The sequence below is a fragment of the Sceloporus occidentalis genome, unplaced genomic scaffold (assembly GCF_023333645.1).
Source record: "Sceloporus occidentalis isolate IW3139 unplaced genomic scaffold, rSceOcc1.0.p SCAF_1, whole genome shotgun sequence".
Lineage (NCBI taxonomy): Eukaryota > Metazoa > Chordata > Lepidosauria > Squamata > Phrynosomatidae > Sceloporus > Sceloporus occidentalis.
This window is the reverse complement of record NW_028316981.1, coordinates 216,812,708-216,832,790: the sequence shown is the minus strand read 5'-3', so window position 1 is coordinate 216,832,790 and position 20,083 is coordinate 216,812,708. Positions and strand designations below refer to the sequence as shown.

General features: G+C 40.1%; 1 protein-coding gene across 1 annotated transcript; it reads left to right on the top strand.

The window, feature by feature from the left end:
• Nucleotides 1-9,513: 9,513 nt before the first annotated feature.
• On the top strand, nucleotides 9,514-13,265 carry LOC149323416 (taste receptor type 2 member 104-like). Its single transcript, XM_089477580.1, has 2 exons — nucleotides 9,514-9,619; nucleotides 12,373-13,265. The coding sequence occupies exons 1-2, from the start codon at nucleotides 9,514-9,516 to the stop codon at nucleotides 13,263-13,265; spliced, it is 999 nt and encodes a 332-aa protein (XP_089333706.1).
• Nucleotides 13,266-20,083: the final 6,818 nt, after the last annotated feature.

The window sequence follows — 20,083 nt, the reverse complement described above, 5'->3', positions numbered from 1 at the left end:
TGGTATTCCACACCAGACCAATACGCAGTGAATTCAAACCGAGCCTCAATGCGAATCCCGTCAACGCACTTTTTAGCGGACTCCCCAAAATGAGGAGCCAGTAAGGGTTCAGTTCGGAAGCCCTGCGGAAGCCCCACGGGAGGAGCTCCCATTGAAAGGAACCAGGTGTGAAAATACTTATGTTATGATGTGAATTCGCATCGCTCGATTCACACTCGCCCTGGATCTGAGCTGGAAAAAACCCATTTGATAAACGCCTACAAATACCAGGATTTCATAAGATGCACCCATAGCAGTCAAAGCAGAATCATGTGGCAGGAACCTTGCTCTGGATAACTTTAATGGGATTAAAGCTGGTTCTCTGGCAAATCTCTATGCTCCCCAAGTTGCAACTTCTAGTTAGTCTGTTTCAGACAAGATAGCTTGCTGTGAATTAATTTTGTATGGCACTGGGCAACAAAAATAAATCCCTCTGCATCCTTTTATGTCAAAAGGAGTGAAACCTTCCTGCAGTACCTACTCAAAACTACCTGTGATCTTTTGATTGTGAGACTATCTGGAAAAGAGTGTAGCTTTCCTAGGTCCACAAGTCTGCAAGAAAACAAAATGGCACACCCCTTTAAAAATGCCTCTGTTAATTCCTGAACTCTCATAGGACAGTTATTTTCCTGGATGTGAAAAGACAGAGATATTTTAAAAAAACACAGTTGGGAGAAAACTCTTGGAAGTTTAGATGGCTATTTTACCTTGTTTCTTTTTTGGGGGTGAGAAAACAGAATCCCAGAAAAAAAGGACTTTAACCTCAAAGTACATATGAATTTTCTCCAGAATAACCTACTCAAATTCAGCAAACTTTTGGGGGTCTGTAGTAGACTCCCACAATAACATCCCTGTTGTTTCCCTCCCCATTAATTTTTATCCAGACACTCTCCACCTGGAGAGATTCCACCTCAACATTAGGAGGAACTTCCTGACAGTAAGGGCTGTTCGACAGTGGAACACACTCCCTCGGAGTGTCGTGCAGTCTCCTTCTTTGGAGGTCTTTAAACAGAGGCTGGATGGCCATCTGTCGGGGATGCTTTGATTGAGAGTTCCTGCATGGCAGGAGGTTGGATTGGATGGCCCTTTTGGTCTCTTCCAACTCTACGATTCTATGATTCTATGGTTCTATACTCTTTGTCCCCAAGCTCTGTCAGTGACCTCAGTCGACCGGGGCTATAGCTACATAGAGAGCTCCTGGCAGCTAGCTCCCACTGGAGGGAAATCAGAGCAAAGTTTGCTTTCAGAGCAAAAGCCCCCCACAAGCCCTTTAAAGAAAAGAAGTGAAAAATTAAAGGAGCTCCCCTCACAAACTGTTCCCAGTTCACCTTCTGCACTGTGGTCTAAGTCCTCCTTGACTGTGAAACTCTGTGCACCATTAGGGCTCCTTTAATTAACTCTATATAACTGCAGCCAGGCTGCTAGCTCCACCTCCCAGTGACTCACAGAAGTGATTCACAGAAGCCTTGAGCAACAGACACACTCTCCAAGTTTTTTTTTTAAAACTATCACTAAGGACCTTATCACACACACAATTTTCAATGTTCTGAAGACTGAAGGAGGACGCTCGTGTGCACGCGCGGCTGCCCAAAAACGGATTTTATCGCACACAATTCAGTCCTCCAACAGTCCCTGTTCCATCCCCCGATGAGCACCCGTTCGCGTCCAGTCCTGACAGGCGTGATTTTTGCCTGACGGACTACCTTCCGTTGGCAAAAAATGGCGCCTGTCAGGACTGGACGCGAACGGGTGTGTGCCGGGGGATGGAACGGGGACTGTTGGAGGACTGAATTGTGTGCAATAAAATCCATTTTTGGGCGGCTGCGCATGCACACGAGCGTCCTCCTTCAGTCCCCAGAACGTTGAAAATGGTGTGCGCGATAAGGTCCCCAGTGAAAATGGCCACCAAGAAACAGCTGTCCTTCTCTTCCTTGTTCAGGGACTGGTTTGGAAAGCCTCTGGATGCAGTTATATAGAACTAGGCTGCTAGCTCTATTTTGTTGGGAGATTACTCAATGCTTTTTTATTATGTTTACACTGATCATAAGAAGCATCGAGGAAAGAAAAACAGTTTCCAATTAGAAGAGGCCAGAAACAGAATTGGAAAAAGAATGCACCAAAACAAAACGAAACAAAAGTCTTAGGGAACCTCTATTATTAGTACAGGAGAGATAGTTGTCGAGATTTACCTAAAACATACTACAATACATATAAAACAATACTATAAAAATCTAGTAGCAAAAAGAACCAGTTAATCTAGGCAAAAACAATGGTCAGCATTGATTGATGTTCTTTACAGAAGAATACCAAACAATTCTGTTATGGGAGAGGTCTGTAATGTAATGTAATGTCACGAAGCACCATGCTGTAATATTCCTTCCCATGTATGGGAAGATTATGTTTCCACACTACTTAAGGATAAAGAAGGGAATTCAACCATAGAATTAGAAGTTTTAAATTCCACTCTGGGCTCATTAGCTACACCAGAATGGCTATTGATGACCTAACATGAAACTGAGTTGCTGATTTTTATGATCAGGTCTGGAACACCACCAGGCCCAGATCTAATCATTAATGAAAAGAGTACTGAAAAGCACACAGAAAAGTAGAAAAATGTGAGGAGATAAGCTCCATGTGATAAACAGGATAGTCAACTGTTTAGTCAGTGTTCAAAAAGTCCAACATGTTTCAGATACAATGAAAAAAAGCCTTCTTCGGGGGCAGGAAACAAATATCAATACACATATATTATACATATTGGAAAGGTGAGACAACACTCAATGGACTATAACATAAAAATACTCACATTATTCATATAAAAATAATACATACCCTCCCAAAGAATTCAATAGAGTTGTAAACACTCTCCCAAATACAGGACCATGGAGATTGAAGAGATCAGAATCTACAGCAATTCTTTATACATACATATTTCAGCTAAACAATGACATGTCTTGGAATGACACACAGGGACAGCTGATGCAATCTCTCCAGGTGATTACTCAGCCCATTCATGCCATTGTTTCACTCATGTATATACCTCTATTCTAACACAATCTTTCTCTATTGTATTCAGATTAAATATTGTAGTTCCAAATCTATATTTAGTCCTGAAGGTAACAGGAATTTCAGTGTTAGAATCCATTCCACCTCTTTTTTAAAAAAATCTTTGCTACTATAAATTCTTTCTATTATTGGAAATTTGCTGTAGAACTCTGCATTTCTGCAAAATGACCAACCAAAGGAGCTCCTATCCTTCTATTCTTTAGATTAGAGAGATGTTCTCCTATTCTGTGTTTTATGAGTCTCAAAGTGATATCCAAAGGGTTGGTAAAAGCAGCTGGCAAATCTAGACTGGAGCTTCTACAAAATCAACACAGACCTCAGTCTAATCTCCTACACTGTTCTCTGATATTTAATCATATCACTAAAGATATACAGAAGGTCATACACAAACACTGGTACTTAGAATCATAGAATCACAGAGTTGGAAGAGACCACAAGAGCCACTCAGTCCGATGCCCTGCCATGCGAGAACTCAACATCAAAGTACCCCCAACAGATGGTCATCCAGCCTCTGTTTAAAAACCTCTAAAGGAGACTCCACCATACTCCAAGGGAAGGTGTTGTACTGTCCAACAGCTCATACTGTCAGGAAGTTTCTCCTAATGTTAAGCTGGAATCTTTTCCTGTAGCTAGAAACTGTAGTACATGAACTGGTAACCTTGCGACTCGATTTCTGCAATGCACTCTACATGCGGCTACTCTTGTGCCTCATCCGGAAACTTCAATTAGTCCAAAATATGGCAGCCAGAGGGGTCACTGGGACAGCTAGGGGTGACCACATTACCCCGTCTTAAAATCTCTTCACTGGTTGCCTATTAGTTTCCAGGCACAGTACAAAGTTTTGGTTATCACCTTTAATGCCCTACATGGCTAGGGTCCAACCTTTTTGTGGATTGCCTCCTTCCATATAATCCGCGCTGCAGACTTAGGTCCTCTGGGAAGGACCTCCTTCAACCAATAAATACCAGGTTGACCATGGCTATCCAGAGGGTCTTCTCACCAGCCTCTCCGAAATTGTGGAAAGGCCTGTCGGAGGAGATGCGGAATATTACCAACGTTGACAGCTTTAAAAGGGCTGTCATGACAGATCTCTTCTGACAGGCCTTGCCTGAATAACCCACCTGGTCTCCCATGGATACAGACCATTAAAGAGAACACCTAAACTGCTCATCCCCTTGTTTCTCACTGGCTTGATTATTGACTATTGTAATTCTTTCTTTGTTTAGTGATATTTTATAGTAGTACAGATGGGGGGAGGGAATTAATGGGATGTATTTTAACTGTATGTTGTGTTTTATACTGTGTTTTACTCAGTGTTGTAAGCCACCTCAATCTTGTGGGAGAGGCGGCATATAAATAAATAAATAATTATTATAATAATAATAATTATCCATTGTTCTGGGTCCTATTCTCTGGAGCAGCAGAAAACAAACTTGCTCCATTCCCAATGTGACACCCCTTCAAGTACTTACAGAGGGCTCCATCCTCAATGTGACACCCCTTCAAATACTTACAGAGGGCTCCATCCTCAATGTGACACCCCTTCAAATACTTACAGAAGCTCCATCCTCAATGTGACACCCCTTCAAATACTTACAGAGGGCTCCATCCTCAATGTGACACTCCTTCAAATACTTACAGAGGGCTCCATCCTCAATGTGACACCCCTTCAAATACTTACAGAAGCTCCATCCTCAATGTGACACCCCTTCAAATACTTACAGAGGGCTCCATCCTCAATGTGACACTCCTTCAAATACTTACAGAGGGCTCCATCCTCAATGTGACACCCCTTCAAATACTTACAGAGGGCTCCATCCTCAATGTGACACTCCTTCAAGTACTTACAGAGGGCTCCATCCTCAATGTGACACTCCTTCAAATACTTACAGAGGGCTCCATCCTCAATGTGACACCCCTTCAAATACTTACAGAGGGCTACATCCTCAATGTGACACCCCTTCAAATACTTACAGAGGGCTACCATAGCTCCCTTTAACTGTCTCTTCTCCAGACTAAACATACCCATCTCCCCAAGTCAGCACAAACAGGAAAGATGGTACTTACTGGCTTTTTTTGTGTGTGTGTGTTACTAAAAATCAACACAGCTAAAATAGTATCCTGTGGGGTAATATCAGAAAGGGGGCAAAGACATGCCATAAGCATCAACCAAAGGTGCTATTATTCTGACACAATTTCAGTTCACCTGCCTCGCATTATATGGCTCTTAGTGTGAAACCAATTCCAGGAACTGTAATTGCTACCAATCAGACTTTTCTTTCATTGGAATCATAAGCAAAAACACCAATACCAGCAATTTGCTAGTAAAATCTCTTCATTAGAAATGAAGAAGTGATCTGTAAACATTTCAAGAGTATCCATCCTTAGGAATTTGCAGTCTTACCAAAGAGGAGAGGAAGAAGGAAGTAGAAATGGCTATAATAACTCTCAAGCTGGTAAACAAAGTAGTACAATCCATCAGCATTTTCAATACTGTGATTGAGAAGGGGAGAGGGTCATTAAACTGGACTGAGTCAGAAAGAGATTTACATAAAAGATACTGGGCCTTAGAAACACAGAGGATACTTTGGAATGATTTCAGCATCTATTTCAGTATTAGTAAACAAGAAGATACTTCCATCATTGATCAAGCTGATAAACAAAGTAATATTTTCAAAACTGTGATTGAGAAGATGTGGGGATTATCAAATAGGGCTGATTGAGAAATAGACTTCCCAAAGGGTCCCGAGCTTTAGAAACACAGAGACCACTTTGAAATGATTTCATTACTAGTGCACAAGATGATTCTTCCTTCATTTCTTCAAATTTCTGAAAGAAACCTGGGGAGGGGGAAAAGGAGGAAGTGCCACAGACACAAGAAGGTGATTTATTGGTTTAATAATTCTAGTTCAAAAAGAAAAAAAACCAATACTTATACATACATACTTACATCCACCCCTCAAAACCCACCCTTACTAACAGCAATTAACTACATATAAATATCTTATCACTCGTTACTTCTTTAACTATGATCTTCGAGGTATTATTTTATCTTTTTCTAAGTACTTTTATTTCTGTTCTTCCCCACATTTTCCTATCAATGTTTTCCTATCAATGTTTCTATAACATTTCTAGTTGTATAGCTAGTTGTATCTGTTCTAGAAAGTCATCATCCAATTCCTCAGTCTGACTTGGGGGTCTGTAGTAGACGCCACAATAACATCCCTGTTGTTTCTCTCCCCTTTCATTTTTATCCAGATGCTCTCCACCTGGCTTCCAGAATATAAATCCTGGATCTCTTCACTGGTGTAAACATCCCTGACATATAGTGCTATTTATTAAATCTTCATATTTATAACACTGTTTGTTTAACCATGGATCAATTCTGAATAGTGCTTTGTGAGGGGAAGCCCGTGTTGGTATCTTTTCACATATTCTTGTTTTGTGTTTTTTCCATATTTGTAAAATCTTCGTAGAAGTGTGTCCCTAATGTAATGGTTTTAAATTTTTTTATTAACTTTCTCTTTGTTGTAAAAGAGATATGCATGCCAGCCATAAAATAAGCCAGCTCTTTCTAATTTTAAATTCCTGTTGCACAAGTAAACCTAATCTTTAATCCATACCAAACAACTAGATTCATAATACATTTTCAGATTTGGTAAGGCTAAGCCTCTCTGTTCTCTACAGTTCTGCAGATATTTAAATCTGATCCTGGGCCTCTTACCGGCCCAATAAAATGTGCTAAACCTTTTTGCCGTTCTTTAAAAGGTGACTCATTTTTTTTATAATGGGGATATTTGAAATAAAAATAACATTTTGGGCTTCTGTAAGACTATTTACATTTGTAAGAGGTTCTCCTAAGGAAATTACCAAGTCATCTGCAAATGCTCGAGTTTTAAATTCTGTGCCTTTGACTCTTACTCCTTTAATATTTTGTTCAAATCTTATATTTTTCAGCAAGATTTCTAAAGTAATCAAGAACTTCAGTGGGCAACCTTGCCTTGTCCCCCTGTTTATCTTTATCACCTTAGTTTTCCCACCATTTATTATTATCTGAGATTTTTGGTTACTGTAAATTGCTTTTATTCAATCCAAGAACCTTTTACCTGCTTTCATGTTTTCTAATATTCTCAACATTAATTGCCAATTTAAATTGTCAAAGGCTTTTTCAATATCAATGAAGATCACTGCCAGCTGCTATTCATTATGTATTTCATAATACTCAATTAAATTAAGTATATGCCTGATGTTACCCCTTAAATATCATTTTGGCAAAAAGCCACATTGATCTTCATTCATCCATCCATTCTCCCAGAATTTCTTTAGCCTATTTTGTAGTCATTATTTAACAGAGAGATCGGTCTGTAATTTTTGAGCTGGAGATGGTTTCGATCTTATTTAGGGATTAAAGTGTTATTTAATGTTGTTCATCATTTCCCCCCAAAACTCCAATTAGATCATCCTGAAAGTGTTTGTAATATGCTGGTGGAAAACTGTTGGGGTGTGGAGATTTTCCTGTCTAACAATTGTTTATAGCTTCTTTTATTTCAATAGATGTTATTGGTTGGTTTAGTATTTCTTTCTGATTTTCCTTTAGAGGAATGATCTGTGTTTTCCCCCCCAGATATTCTTCTAGTTTCCTAATAGCATTTTTTGGTTCTTTAAACAGTTTTGAAAAATAATCTGAAAAAATCTTTTTGATTTTCCCCTGTTCTGTAAATGTTTCTCCTCCATCTTGTATTTTTCTAATATTTTTTTTACTCTTTTTCTTTCCTTATCAGTTGCACCAGCCATTCCCCTGGTTTGTTTCCATATTGGACATATTTTTGTTTTGCATATTTTAATTTGTTTGCCATTTCTTCTGATATCTCTATAGATATTTGTTTCTATAAGATCTTTAATTCTTTTGCAATTTTTTATTCGTTGGTTCTTCTTGTAGTTTTTGTTCTGTACTCCTAACTCCTGACATTATTTTCTAAATCTTCTCTTTTTGCTTCTTTTTAATTTTCCAATTTTTCTGAATAAAGAAGCCACACATAGCCTTCCTTGCTCCCATACAGTTATTATATTTACTCCCTTATCCAGATTTTCTTCAAAATGCAATTTAAATATTTGTTTGGTTTTTTAAAACATGTCCTGATTGCTTTGTAAGTTTTCATCGTCTCCAATTATAATCAATTTTTAATTCTCTAAGAGACATTGTAATTGGATTATGATCAGAAATTTACCTTGGCATTATATCCATGATTTTTTTACATATAACTTTGTAATTTTTATAATCATGTTGCACAATGTTTTAGAGACTAAACATAAATCAATCCTTGAGAAGGTTTTATGTCTTCCTGAGAAGTAGGTATAATCCCTTGCACTTCCATAAAGGTGTCTCCAAACATCAATTCAATCTAAGTTTTTTTTTTATTAAACTGAAAAAGGTTTATGGAAGTATACCTTGATTCTGTTTGATGTTCTTCAAAGATGTTCTATCTGGCAAAATGCTAACAGAAGACAGAGAAAAGGCAGAATTACTCAACACCTTCTTTGCCTCAGTCTTCTGAGAAAAGGAAAAGAGTGTTCAACATGAGGATAATGGAGCAGAGGACAGAATAGGGGAATCTCAGCACAGAATAAGCAAAGAGATAGTAGAGGAATATCTGGTTAATCTAAACTAATATAAATCTCCAGGACCAGATGAACTCCATCCAAGGGTATTAAAAGAGCTGGCAAATGTAATATTGGAGCCATTGGCAATAATCTTTGAGAACTCCTGGAGAACAGAAGTCCCAACAGACTGGAGGAGGGCAAACGTTGTCCCCATCTTCAAAAAGGGGGAAAAAGAGGATCCCAACATTTATCGTCCAGTTAGTCTGACATCAATACCAGGAAAGAATCTGGAGCAGACCATTAAACAGAGAGTCTGTGAACATCTAGAGAGCAATGCCATAATCACAAAAAGTCAACATGGGTTTCGGAGAAACAAGTCATGCCAGACACTTGATCTCTTTTTTTTTGGATAAAATTACCAGCTTGTTGGATGAAGGGAATGCTGTGGATATAGCATATCTTGATTTCAGTAAGGCTTTTGACAAAGTTCCCCATGACATTCTTGCAAACAAGCTTGTAAAATGTGGGTTAGACAAGGTAACTGTTACATGGATTTGTAATTAGTTGACTGGCCAAACCCAAAGAGTGCTGAGCAATGGCTCCTTTTCATCCTGGAGAGAAGTGACCAGTGGGATCCCGCTGTGAGAATTGAGAACCTTAGGCTAATGATCCACAACCAACGTAATGTAAAACAAGAAAGTTTATTGTAAGATGCACAGCAGAAGTAACCACAAGCATGTCTTTGCAGAATCTGGAGGCAAAAGGAAAGGTTCCCACTTTAAAACCCCACCCAGGACTCCAATCTTCATGGCCACCAGCCACCTTACAGTTGAAGAACTGTTACATTCTATCCCACATTCCAAACCCTTTAGCAGGGTCCCATCCACAAGCCAAACCTCACCCTTAATATTCCACCTTATTTTCCCAACCCCCAACACTATACAATGTTTCAACACACAGAACTATCTATCTATCTATCTATCTATCTATCTATCTATCTATCTATCTACATACAACAGTGATCATATATGAGCTGAATACATGAAGTGAATATTAAATAACTGGATATGTCTAATATTATACTTGATCTTAACTGGTTCTGACACCCACAGGGCTCTGTCCTGGGCCCAGTGCTATTCAACATCTTTATCAATTACTTGGAGGACAAAATTTGGGGCATACTTATCAAATTTGCAGATGACACCAAATTAGGAGGAGTAGCTTATACCCGAGAGGACAGGATCAACATTAAAGATGACCTGAATAGACTAGAAAACTGGGCCACAGGTAACAAAATGAACTTCAACAGGGAGAAATGTAAGGTACTGACTGCACTTAGGGCAGAAAAATGAAATGCACAGATATAGGATGTGTTACCCATGCTGCTCCATATAAATTTTGGTATAAATGATAACCCTTAATGACCCCTAGATGAACTCTAATAGCCTATCCACCATTGCCAGCAAGGCATGAGAACATGTACACACACCCCTGAGGGGCACCCACATCATCATATCTAGAGAGTCGCATAAGAGGATTATCATATGACCAGGAAGAGCAAATATTTGCCTTGCCTGAGGCTCTTGCCTCCCCAGGGTCTGTTGTCCGAGCAGCTTAAGACCACTAAGACAATCAGACAGGGACATCCAGGTGAAAAGCAAGTAATTAAACACCTTTGTTCTCACCATCAAGCACCTTTGCCAGAAGCAAGATTTTGCCTATAAATACTCCCAAGATTTGCTTGTTCACTGGGCCAGTCTGGATTTCAGGGGGAAGCTCTGTCCCCTTGAACCCTGACCTGGCTCCTGGCTCCTGATTCCTGGCCAGTCATTCCATGGCTGAGCCTCATGCCATCCTCATCATATTCCATTTGGATTCCTGGAGGGAGTCTACATTCTGGTACGTATCACCCCAGTGATGCCTAAAATCCTATTCCATGCTAACCTATGCTTTTCCTGAGCCTTGTATGTGTGTGTATATGCTAGTGAATCGTATGTGTTTTCCCCCTTATAAATAAATTGGTTATTAATTCTAGAAGTCTGTCTCAGCTCCAGTTATTGGGAGGCCCTGGTCTACTCCGTATACATATCGGGAGACGATCTTGGTGGGCTCTTGTAGCCAGCCCCCTCTTGCAATATTTGGACTAATAACAACATAATAAAATTCCCCTACGGACCCTTGGCTACAGATGGGGGACACCTGGCTGAATGAAACTACATGTGAAAGGGATCTGGGAGTCCAAGTAGACCATAAGTTGAACATGAATCAACAGTGCAACACAGCAGCTAAAAAAGCCAATGCAATTTTTGGCTGCATCAATAAAAGTATAGTGTCTAGATCAAGATAAGTAATAGTGCCACTGTATTCTGCTCTGGTCAGGCCCCACCTGGAATACTGTGTCCAGTTCTGGGCACCACAATTTAAAAAGGATGTGGAGAAACTGGAACGTGTCCAAAGGAGGGCGACTAAAATGGTGAAGGGTCTGGAAACCATGCCCTATGAGGAAAGACTTAGGGAGCTGGGGATATTTAGCCTGGAGAAGAGAAGGTTAAGAGGTGATATGATAGCCCTGTTTAAATACTTGAAGGGATGTCATGCTGAGGAGGGAACTGACTTGTTTTTAGCTGCTCCAGAGACTAGGACCCGGAGCAATGGATGCAAGCTGCAGGAAAATAGGGTCTACCTCAACATTAGGAGGAACTTCCTGACAGTTAGGGCTGTTTGGCAGTGTAAGACGCTCCCTCAGAGAGTGGTGGATTCTCCTTCTTTAGAGGTCTTTAAACAGAGGCTGGATGGTCATCTGTCAAGAGTGCTTTGATTGTGTATTCCTGCATGGTCAAAGAAGGTTAATTAATTGGACTGGATGGCCCCTGTGATCTCTTCCAACTTTATGATTCTATGAATTGTCAGACAAATGGAGTGGAAAAGAAAGAGGGAATTAGTAATATAGACCTGGTACAGACCTGGAGAAAGGGATGGCCGGAGGCAACGAGCCACAGTAAAAAGGAGCTTCAAAATGGAGCTCCTTTGGTGAACCACCGCCAAGGCGCCACTTGTGCCCTGGGATGTCGTGGTGACGTAACACACATGTCACGCTGTTTGGACGTGGCACACACATCATGTCATTGCTACATACATAACAATGGCACCGTCTACATGAATTAGGGCTTGGGAGTGTGCGGTTGCTGTGAGCTCCTGAGCCCTAGTTTTGGCCTGAGGGTGCCATAAGGCGCCCATTTGTATCGGGCTTTAGTTATGTTTACAGGTAAGGATGAATACTGAGGAAATCCTGAGGATTTCCCCTTGCAGAATGTAGGTTTGAATTGCATGAATAAGGCTACAAGTAAGTCCTATCCTGCACACTTCTGGGATCAACAAAAGGCTCAAATAAGAGATACAGAACTATAAATAAATGAGAGTTACATTAGTGTTGTCTGACTGGAAAAATGATTATTTCACATCTGCCACATGATCCCTGGTTAGGTCACTAGTAACAGAATCCTCCTGAAATTTACATTGCATTCTGTAGCATGATCCGATCATTTAAAAAGCCCCAAGCAGCAGTGTTCCTCAGCAAACATCAGGCAGAAACCGGGAAAATTACAACAAAATTACAGACAATTTCACCAGAAATAACAGGTAGAAATATGTCTAGATGGGATATCTTTTCTTGGATTATTTTTGGAATTGTGTCCCTGATTGGTATTTTGGGAAATGGATTCATCGTAGTGGTGAATGGACACCAATGGCTGCAAAGCAAGAAGATGGTCCCTTGTGATTTTCTTCTGACTACTTTGAGCACCTCCAGATTTTTAGTACATTTGATCCTTCTAGTGAACAGCTCCGTGATCTACTTCTTTCTTCAGCCTACTATGCATATTTACATAGCAGAATTAATATACTTTTCCTGGATGCTTTCCAGCATGGTTAGCCACTGGTGTGCCACATGGCTTAGTGTTTTTTATTGTGTGAAGGTCACCAGCTTTGCCAATCCTCTCTTCCTGTGGATGAAAGCAAGGATCAATGTGCTTATACCCAAGCTGCTTGGAATATCAATAGTAATTTCCATGGTTTTGTACCTTCCTTCACTTGTCAGTCTTTTTGGACAGAAAAAGGATTGCAATGTTACAGGAACTCTGCTAGAGAATGTCAGTCAAAATGACGTTTGCAACAACATTTTCATTATTTTGCTTCCTTTGGAATTTTTTCTTTCTTTCATAAATTTCTGCCTGAGCACCATTTCATCCATCCTTTTGCTCACTTCTCTACAGAAGCACAGAAGAAATATGAAGAAAAGTGGTGTGACAGACCTCAGCATTCAGGTCCACATTAAAGTCACGAAATCTTTGTTGTTATGCCTTTTCTTCTACCTTTTATATTTCATTGCTATGATAATTTATACGAAAAATGTTATTTATAATGGAAGAGTTGATGGAATGCTTATTAACATCTTGTTGTCTCTGTTTCCTTCTGCGCACTCCATTATATTAATATTAACCAACCCTAAACTGAAAGAAATATCTGCTCACATCCTAAGCATCAGACAGAGACCTTCATAATGGATACTCAACATTTATACCGGGGGTGGGGGTGGGGGGATGGATAACCAGAATTGAATTACTGTATATATACACATGTATAAATCTAGACATTTTAGGGGGAAAATTACTGAAAACATTTAAGTTGACTTATGCTCAGGTCAATGTAATTCTTTAACTCTTATATAAAAAGGAACCTGGTGAAAGGCAGGAGCGTAAGCTGTTTTTGAATCATCCCACCCCCTCTTTACTCTCTCATCCATTCAGCCTTTAATATGAGCACAAACAGTTATGCCTGCTGGGATTTTGTAAATTCTTTGGCATCGTTTTCCTTTGCTTCATCCTATAGATCCTTTGTTACATGCCCCTAAATGTTACCCTCAACTTATTATCCATGGGTCATATCAAAATCCACAATTTAGTAAATCAAGCAAATAGTTTTCAAATAGGATAAATGCATAGATATAGTTTCTGGATCTCTGATCATGCTCCTTCAAACTTAACTATAACATTTCTAGATGGACTATATATGTTATTTGGTTTTGGTTTATATAAAAAAGAGATGTATAACAAAATGGTTTGGTCATTGTCCATTATGTTTGTAAGATGTTAGTTTGTATATTTTGTATTTTCTATTTGGGAGCACTTGTGGAATAAAAATAAACTTTAAAAGAATTCTCCAAATTGCTGGCACGGATGTGAGTAAATAGGAACATATATTCATATATGGTGGGAGTGCCCCTGTGCACAAAAAAATTTGGTTAGAAGTTATACAAGAGATAAACAGAATGATGGGGAGAAACCTCCAATATGATAAGAAGAATGTTTAAACTCTGAATCTGAGAAAATTCAGATTGAATAAAACAAAAGTAATAAAGAATCTTTTAAAAGCAGCATATGATGCAATAGCATTGGGATGGAAAAACAAACAATGTTAGCGGGGCTTTTGGTTGCATTATATTGCAGAATATCTTTTATTTGATTATTTAAGGGAGAGAAAAGATAAATATAATGTTTAAATAAAGGAAATGATCTTTATCAAATGGGGTTGTTGGCTCAAGAAAATTAAAGCTGAAAAAAGGTACAATAAAGTTATGGAAACTATTAATAAGATATTCCCATTTTTGTATCTTGAACCTGCGGTATAGATTTTTATGATCAGTTTTATAACTATGTTTCATTTTAGGTACTGTACTTCTAATGTACTTATATTGGCGGGGTACATACCGCCGCTTTGCGGCGGTCTGCCGCCGCCGCCAGTAGATCCGCGGGGGAGCCGGAGCCTTCAGACGGCCCGACTCCCGCGCGGACCGAAAAAGAAGCTCCAAAATGGAGCTTCTTTTACCGTCGCGTTTGCGACGTAGCGAGGCGCCAGGGGCGCGCTCGCTACGTCACAAGCGGCGCGACGCGTACGGACGCTCAGCGTCCGATACGCAAAGATGGCGGCGCCCATGTGGAAGGGGCGCCGCCATCTTGTACGTATAGAATACGTACTAGGGTTAGGGGGGTGCGGAAGCACCGCCCCTTCCTAACCCTAGTACGTATTCTATACGTACTAAATGGCGGTATGTATCCCGCCATTGTTTTACATTTACATGTCATCCATACGGTACTCTATATACATTTCAGATTCTGTGTTATTACATTTTAGCTTTTTCTAATCGCTATATAATTTCTATAGGATTTTATAGTGTGTTTTATTTATTTTAGTGTTACTTTGTGTTATTTTGAAATGACCTAAAGGCTAATCAATAAACATTTCTAAATAAGATATTCCACATTACAGGTACTGGGTATTAATTTATTTTGCTAGAGTCATTGGCGGGGGGGAGGGGGGGAGAGAGGGGGCAGAAAAGGATGTGCTGTAATAATGGTAATATTTAGAAAGGATTTGTTATATATGTTGTATGCTATTATGGACCATAAAACTAATAAATAAAGCCCCCCCCCCCCCCCCCCAATACACACACTTGTCCACGAGTCATCTCAAAATCCATAATTTTGGGCCCAAAACCTGCCCTCAACTTATAAATGAGGTATATATGGTAATATTATATATAATATTATATGTCATTTAAACATGAGTATATTAACCATCACTATGGAAGTTGTTTCATCCATAAGTCCTCAACCTTATTGTCCCTGGAAATACTGAATTGATACATGTATAAGATGGACATTGCTCCTTCCATAAGCCTGTATGCCTGGAATTTCTTACTATTCTTAGTAGTCTACTTAGTAGAATACTCTTACTAAATCTGCTACAAGCTACATTACATTCTAGATATTGTTGTGGCACACCTTCAAGTCATTTCCAACTTATGGAGACCTTAAGGCAACCCTATCATGTGTTTTTCTTGGCAGTTTGTTCCAAGGGAGTTTGCCATTGTCTTCTGTTACCCAAAATGCTCAAATGCTTTGAGGACTCCTCAAAACCAATATATTTATATCTAGGGGAATTTGTACTTAGCTCAAAATGGGATTTCGAGTGTGGTTAGGCAACTGCAACCTTAGGGATCTAGACCAATGTCTACGGAGTCCGTAATCACACAGGGTTCCAGAGGCAGGGTTCCATACAAAAAGTATAATTTTATTAAGGGGAAGGGGCATAAACAACACACACACACACACACACACACACACACACGCTAGAGAAATCAAAGGTGGGAATGGTAAATAGAACTGAGGCTTTGCTAGGGGGTAATACATTACCATCCTTGGATCTTGAGTCCAGTTGATGTTAGGTCTTGAGGAGAGAGAGACTTGGAAGCTTATCACACACATTTTCTCTCCTGTTATGGGCACTGGAAGGGGATGCTTGGGGCCGCATGCAACCGAGAAAAAACAGATTTTATTACACAACAAATCATCCTCAAAATGGCCTCATTCCACTCCCCAGCCCCAAACTGTCCCCATTCAGTGCCGAGGCATGTCAAATTTTTGGGTTGGAAGACTTCCGGATGAGCAAAATGATGTGCCTCAGCACTGAATGGGGATGGCTTGGTGCCGGGGGATGGAACGGGGCCATTTTCAGGATGATTTGCTGTGCAATAAAATACGTTTTTTCTTGATCGAGTGTCCCCTTCCAGTGCCCATAACAGCGGGAAAATGTGTGGCTGCAACAGAAGGGTGTGGGGTAGCAGACACCCTGAGGGCAGTGTCACCAATTTCTGGGGAATTCCCCAGAATCTGGGGCATTTAATTAATTTCTTTCCAGGCATTTTGACTGAATAATAATTTTGGATTTTGGTAAAACATTCCGGGGAATATCTTCGAGGATTGTTGGCAACACTGCCGAGGGGTTTTGCTTGGTCAAACCAGCACCATGCCTGCCTGCTTGCCAAACTAGTTCCGAGATGGGCTTTTTCCACCCAATATTTATACCTTGAAAATAGCATCACGCTAGCCTGTAAATGAAGTAAATCCCTTTTGGTGGTTTCCTGAGTGGGGAAAGATAGGATCAAAACTGGACTGAATGCAGTGGTTGATGGATGCATGTACCTAAGACAAAAGGGTTCAACACACTGGTTCTCAAGCCCTTTGTCTTACTCCAATGTTTCCATACCTTCTTGGACATAAGGATTGTGCTGGAACTTCCAATGATCTCATTAAGGTGGGTACCCTCCTCCCCTTGCTAGCCCTTCAGTTCTGCAACCTTACTGAGAGGTAGCTTTGCAAGTCCCCAACTCAGAGGGTCAGCTTCTACTGTGGTCAAATAGAGGTCACTCAGGCCAATGTTCATTTTATTATAAGTTTGATATAAAATGAGGGGTGGGGGGGGGGCAAAAGCTTGGGGTAACACTTCCCAAGAGATTATGACCTGCCCAAAGTCAGCCTTGGAAATCAAAATAAAGATTTTTCATACCTTGTGTCAAGCATTGATCTGAATGGTGACTGCAGTCAAGAAATCAGAAGAAGACTAGGAATAGGGACAGAGCAAGCTTGTTATCTGCTGCTCCAGAGAACAGGACCCGGAACAATGAATGCAAGCTACAGGGAAACAGATTCCCACCTCAACATTAGGACAATCAAAATTCTAATGTTAGAACTTCTGACAGTAAGGGCTGTTCAACATTGAGACACACTTCTTTGGAGAGTGGTGGTCTCCTTCTAAGAGGTGATATGATAGCCCTATTTAAATATTTGAAGGGATGTCATGTTGAGGAGGGAGCAAGCTTGTTTTCTGCTGCTCCAGAGACTAGGACCTGGAGCAATGGATGCAAGCTCCAGGAAAAGAGATTCCACCTCAACATTAGGAGGAACTTCCTGACAGTAAGGGCTGTTCGACAGTGGAACAAACTCTCTCGGAGTGTAGTGGAGTCTCCCTCCTTAGAGGTTTTCAAACGGAGGCTGGATGGCCACCTGTCGGGGATGCTTTGATTTGGATTTCCTGCATGGCAGGGGGTTGGACTGGATGGCCCTTGCGATCTCTTCCAATTCTTTGATTCTATGATTCTAGGTCTTTAAACAGAGGCTGGATGGCCATCTGTCGGGTATGCTTTGATTGAGAGTTCCTGCATGGCAGAATAGTGTTGGACTGGGTGGCCCTTGTGGACTCTTTCAAACTCTATGATTCTATGTTTCTATGATTCTAGGGCAGAACTGAACAAGATCCTAAAGAATAAAGATATACAACTGGGCACAAAAATTAGAGTCATCTGAGTCATTGTACTCCCCATCTCGATGTACAGACTATTTCTTTCTGTCCCCCAAGCCTCCCTTCTTCCAACTTCCCTTCTCTTTGTGCATCAGAGGAGTAGGAGTTTATTTATTTGTTTTCACTCCTCTCCCTGACCTTCTTTCTCAGTTTGGTTTATTTGCATTTGGGATTTATTTTGTTTCCTGCACAGTGTGGGGCATTTTCTTCCTTCCTTGAGGAAATCTTACTTGTGTTTCAAAGGAAAACATCTCTAACTTCCCAGTTGGGCAATTTTTAGACTCATATTTCAGGTGAGGGCTGATCAAAAAAAGAATAGAGCCAGACTCTAGCTTCCTTCAATCTTCACATCCCAGGTCACTATTTTTTTCTGATTAAAAAAAGGTGTGGTAGTGGTAATTGCATGTCCTGGAAGCTTAGATGCAAACCCAGCAACTCACCTTTTAACGAAGTTGCAGTGGCCCTTTGCACACATTTTTTTTTTGCAAGCCATTTATGATATATTACTAAGCCAGCTTTCCAGGATTTTTCACAGATCATCCTATCTGTAGTGATGGGATACCAGAGAGTGAGAGCAGGGAGCCAGATAAGGTGGCTAAAAGATGGCAGAGGATGTGGAGAGCCATAGCAAGTGGTTAAAGTAGTTTGTGTGAAGGGAGCTGGAGCAGGGACTTAGGTGCAGCTGCAGTGTATGTATTTGCACACCACCAACAGCAGGTGATGGGTTAATCCTCTGCCATAACAAATGGCATTTGATTAAAAGCTGAGTTCCTTCAAGAACAAAAGGCTATTTTTAAAATCTGGAATAACATGATCTGGGGATGGGGTCATTTATTACGGAATAATCAACATGGAATGCCAGAATGAAGTACTGGATAACATGAGCAGGGTGCAGCTGTTGCAGGTGCAGGGCTGTGGAGCTCTGCCTACCAACAATAACAACCACCAGACTAACCATTTTGGGATTGAAAAGACCACAATAGTATTGATTACTGTTTCAAATATGTCAGAGATAGAAGTCCACATGAGTGGATACCACTGCATGGTTCCCCTGCCAGCTGTGAGTGAGCCGTTGTAATGTGTCTGTGACCATATTTATTTCATTTATTTAATTAGTTTATATCCATCCCACCTTTCTTATAACACAGAATCCATGGCAGCCTCCAAAGATTTACAAAATTGTTCATACAAAAGTTTCAAAAACCAATTAAATGACATTTTTGTTTAAAAGCAGAATGTTAAACCAATATACAATTGGAACATAGCTACAAAAAATAAAAACAGATAAAAAAGATAAAAACAGACTCTAAACGACATCTTGTTAAAAGCTCATTTTTAAATGGAAATTCCCACCCTCCACACCCCCCCCCCCATGTGAGAGATGAAACATTTTAATTTTATCATACCTGACCTGCTGGGAGAACAGTACACCTATTTCTCACCCTTCTCCGGGGACGAATTTGGGCAGCTTTTGCCATTCCTACGTTCAAGTTGAAAAACAAAGAGTTATTAAATAGGTCTGATTGAGAAATAGACTTCCCTAAATGTTCCTGAACCTTAGAAACACAGAGGCCATTTTGGAATGAGTTCAGCCTTCTTCCATCATTTCTTCTACATGCTGAAAGAAACCTGGGGAGGGGGCAGAGAGGAGGAGTGCCACAAACATTAAAAACTTTCTAATGACCTTTCAGAATTGAAAAACTGGTTAACAAAGTGGTGTAAAACATATAAATTGCCCTTGTTATCCGCTGGGGTTTGGTTCCAGGACCCCCGTGGATACTAACATCTGTGAATGCTCAAGTCCCATTGAATACAATGGCATAGTAAAATGGTGCCCCTTATATAAAATGGCAATATCAAGATTTGCTCTTAGGAACTGATGCTTTTCCACCAATATTTTCAAGTTGCGGATGCTTGAATCTATGGATAAAGAATCCGTGGATATGCAGGACTAACTGTATTCACCCTATGGCACTTGATTAGGCCATTGACATCATAGGATTTTATCTCCTGGTATCAGAAAAGAGATAAAAACCAATCTTGAGGATGAGGAAGCTTATTTTTCAAAAATAAATTTAAATGTTATTATACAAATAAAATATAACAAAAGCAAATACCAAATATACATATCACAATAGCAAAAGAAAAGCCAAACCACAAACAAGACATACATATAAATATA

What these genes read in the sequence shown, in the direction of transcription:
- LOC149323416 (XM_089477580.1), top strand. Translation starts at nt 9,514, where the DNA reads ATGGCCACCAGCCACCTTACAGTTGAAGAACTGTTACATTCTATCCCA. An exon ending in AACCTCACCCTTAATATTCC is followed by an intron (nt 9,620 to 12,372) that starts ACCTTATTTTCC and finishes GATGGGATATCT; the next exon opens with TTTCTTGGATTATTTTTGGA.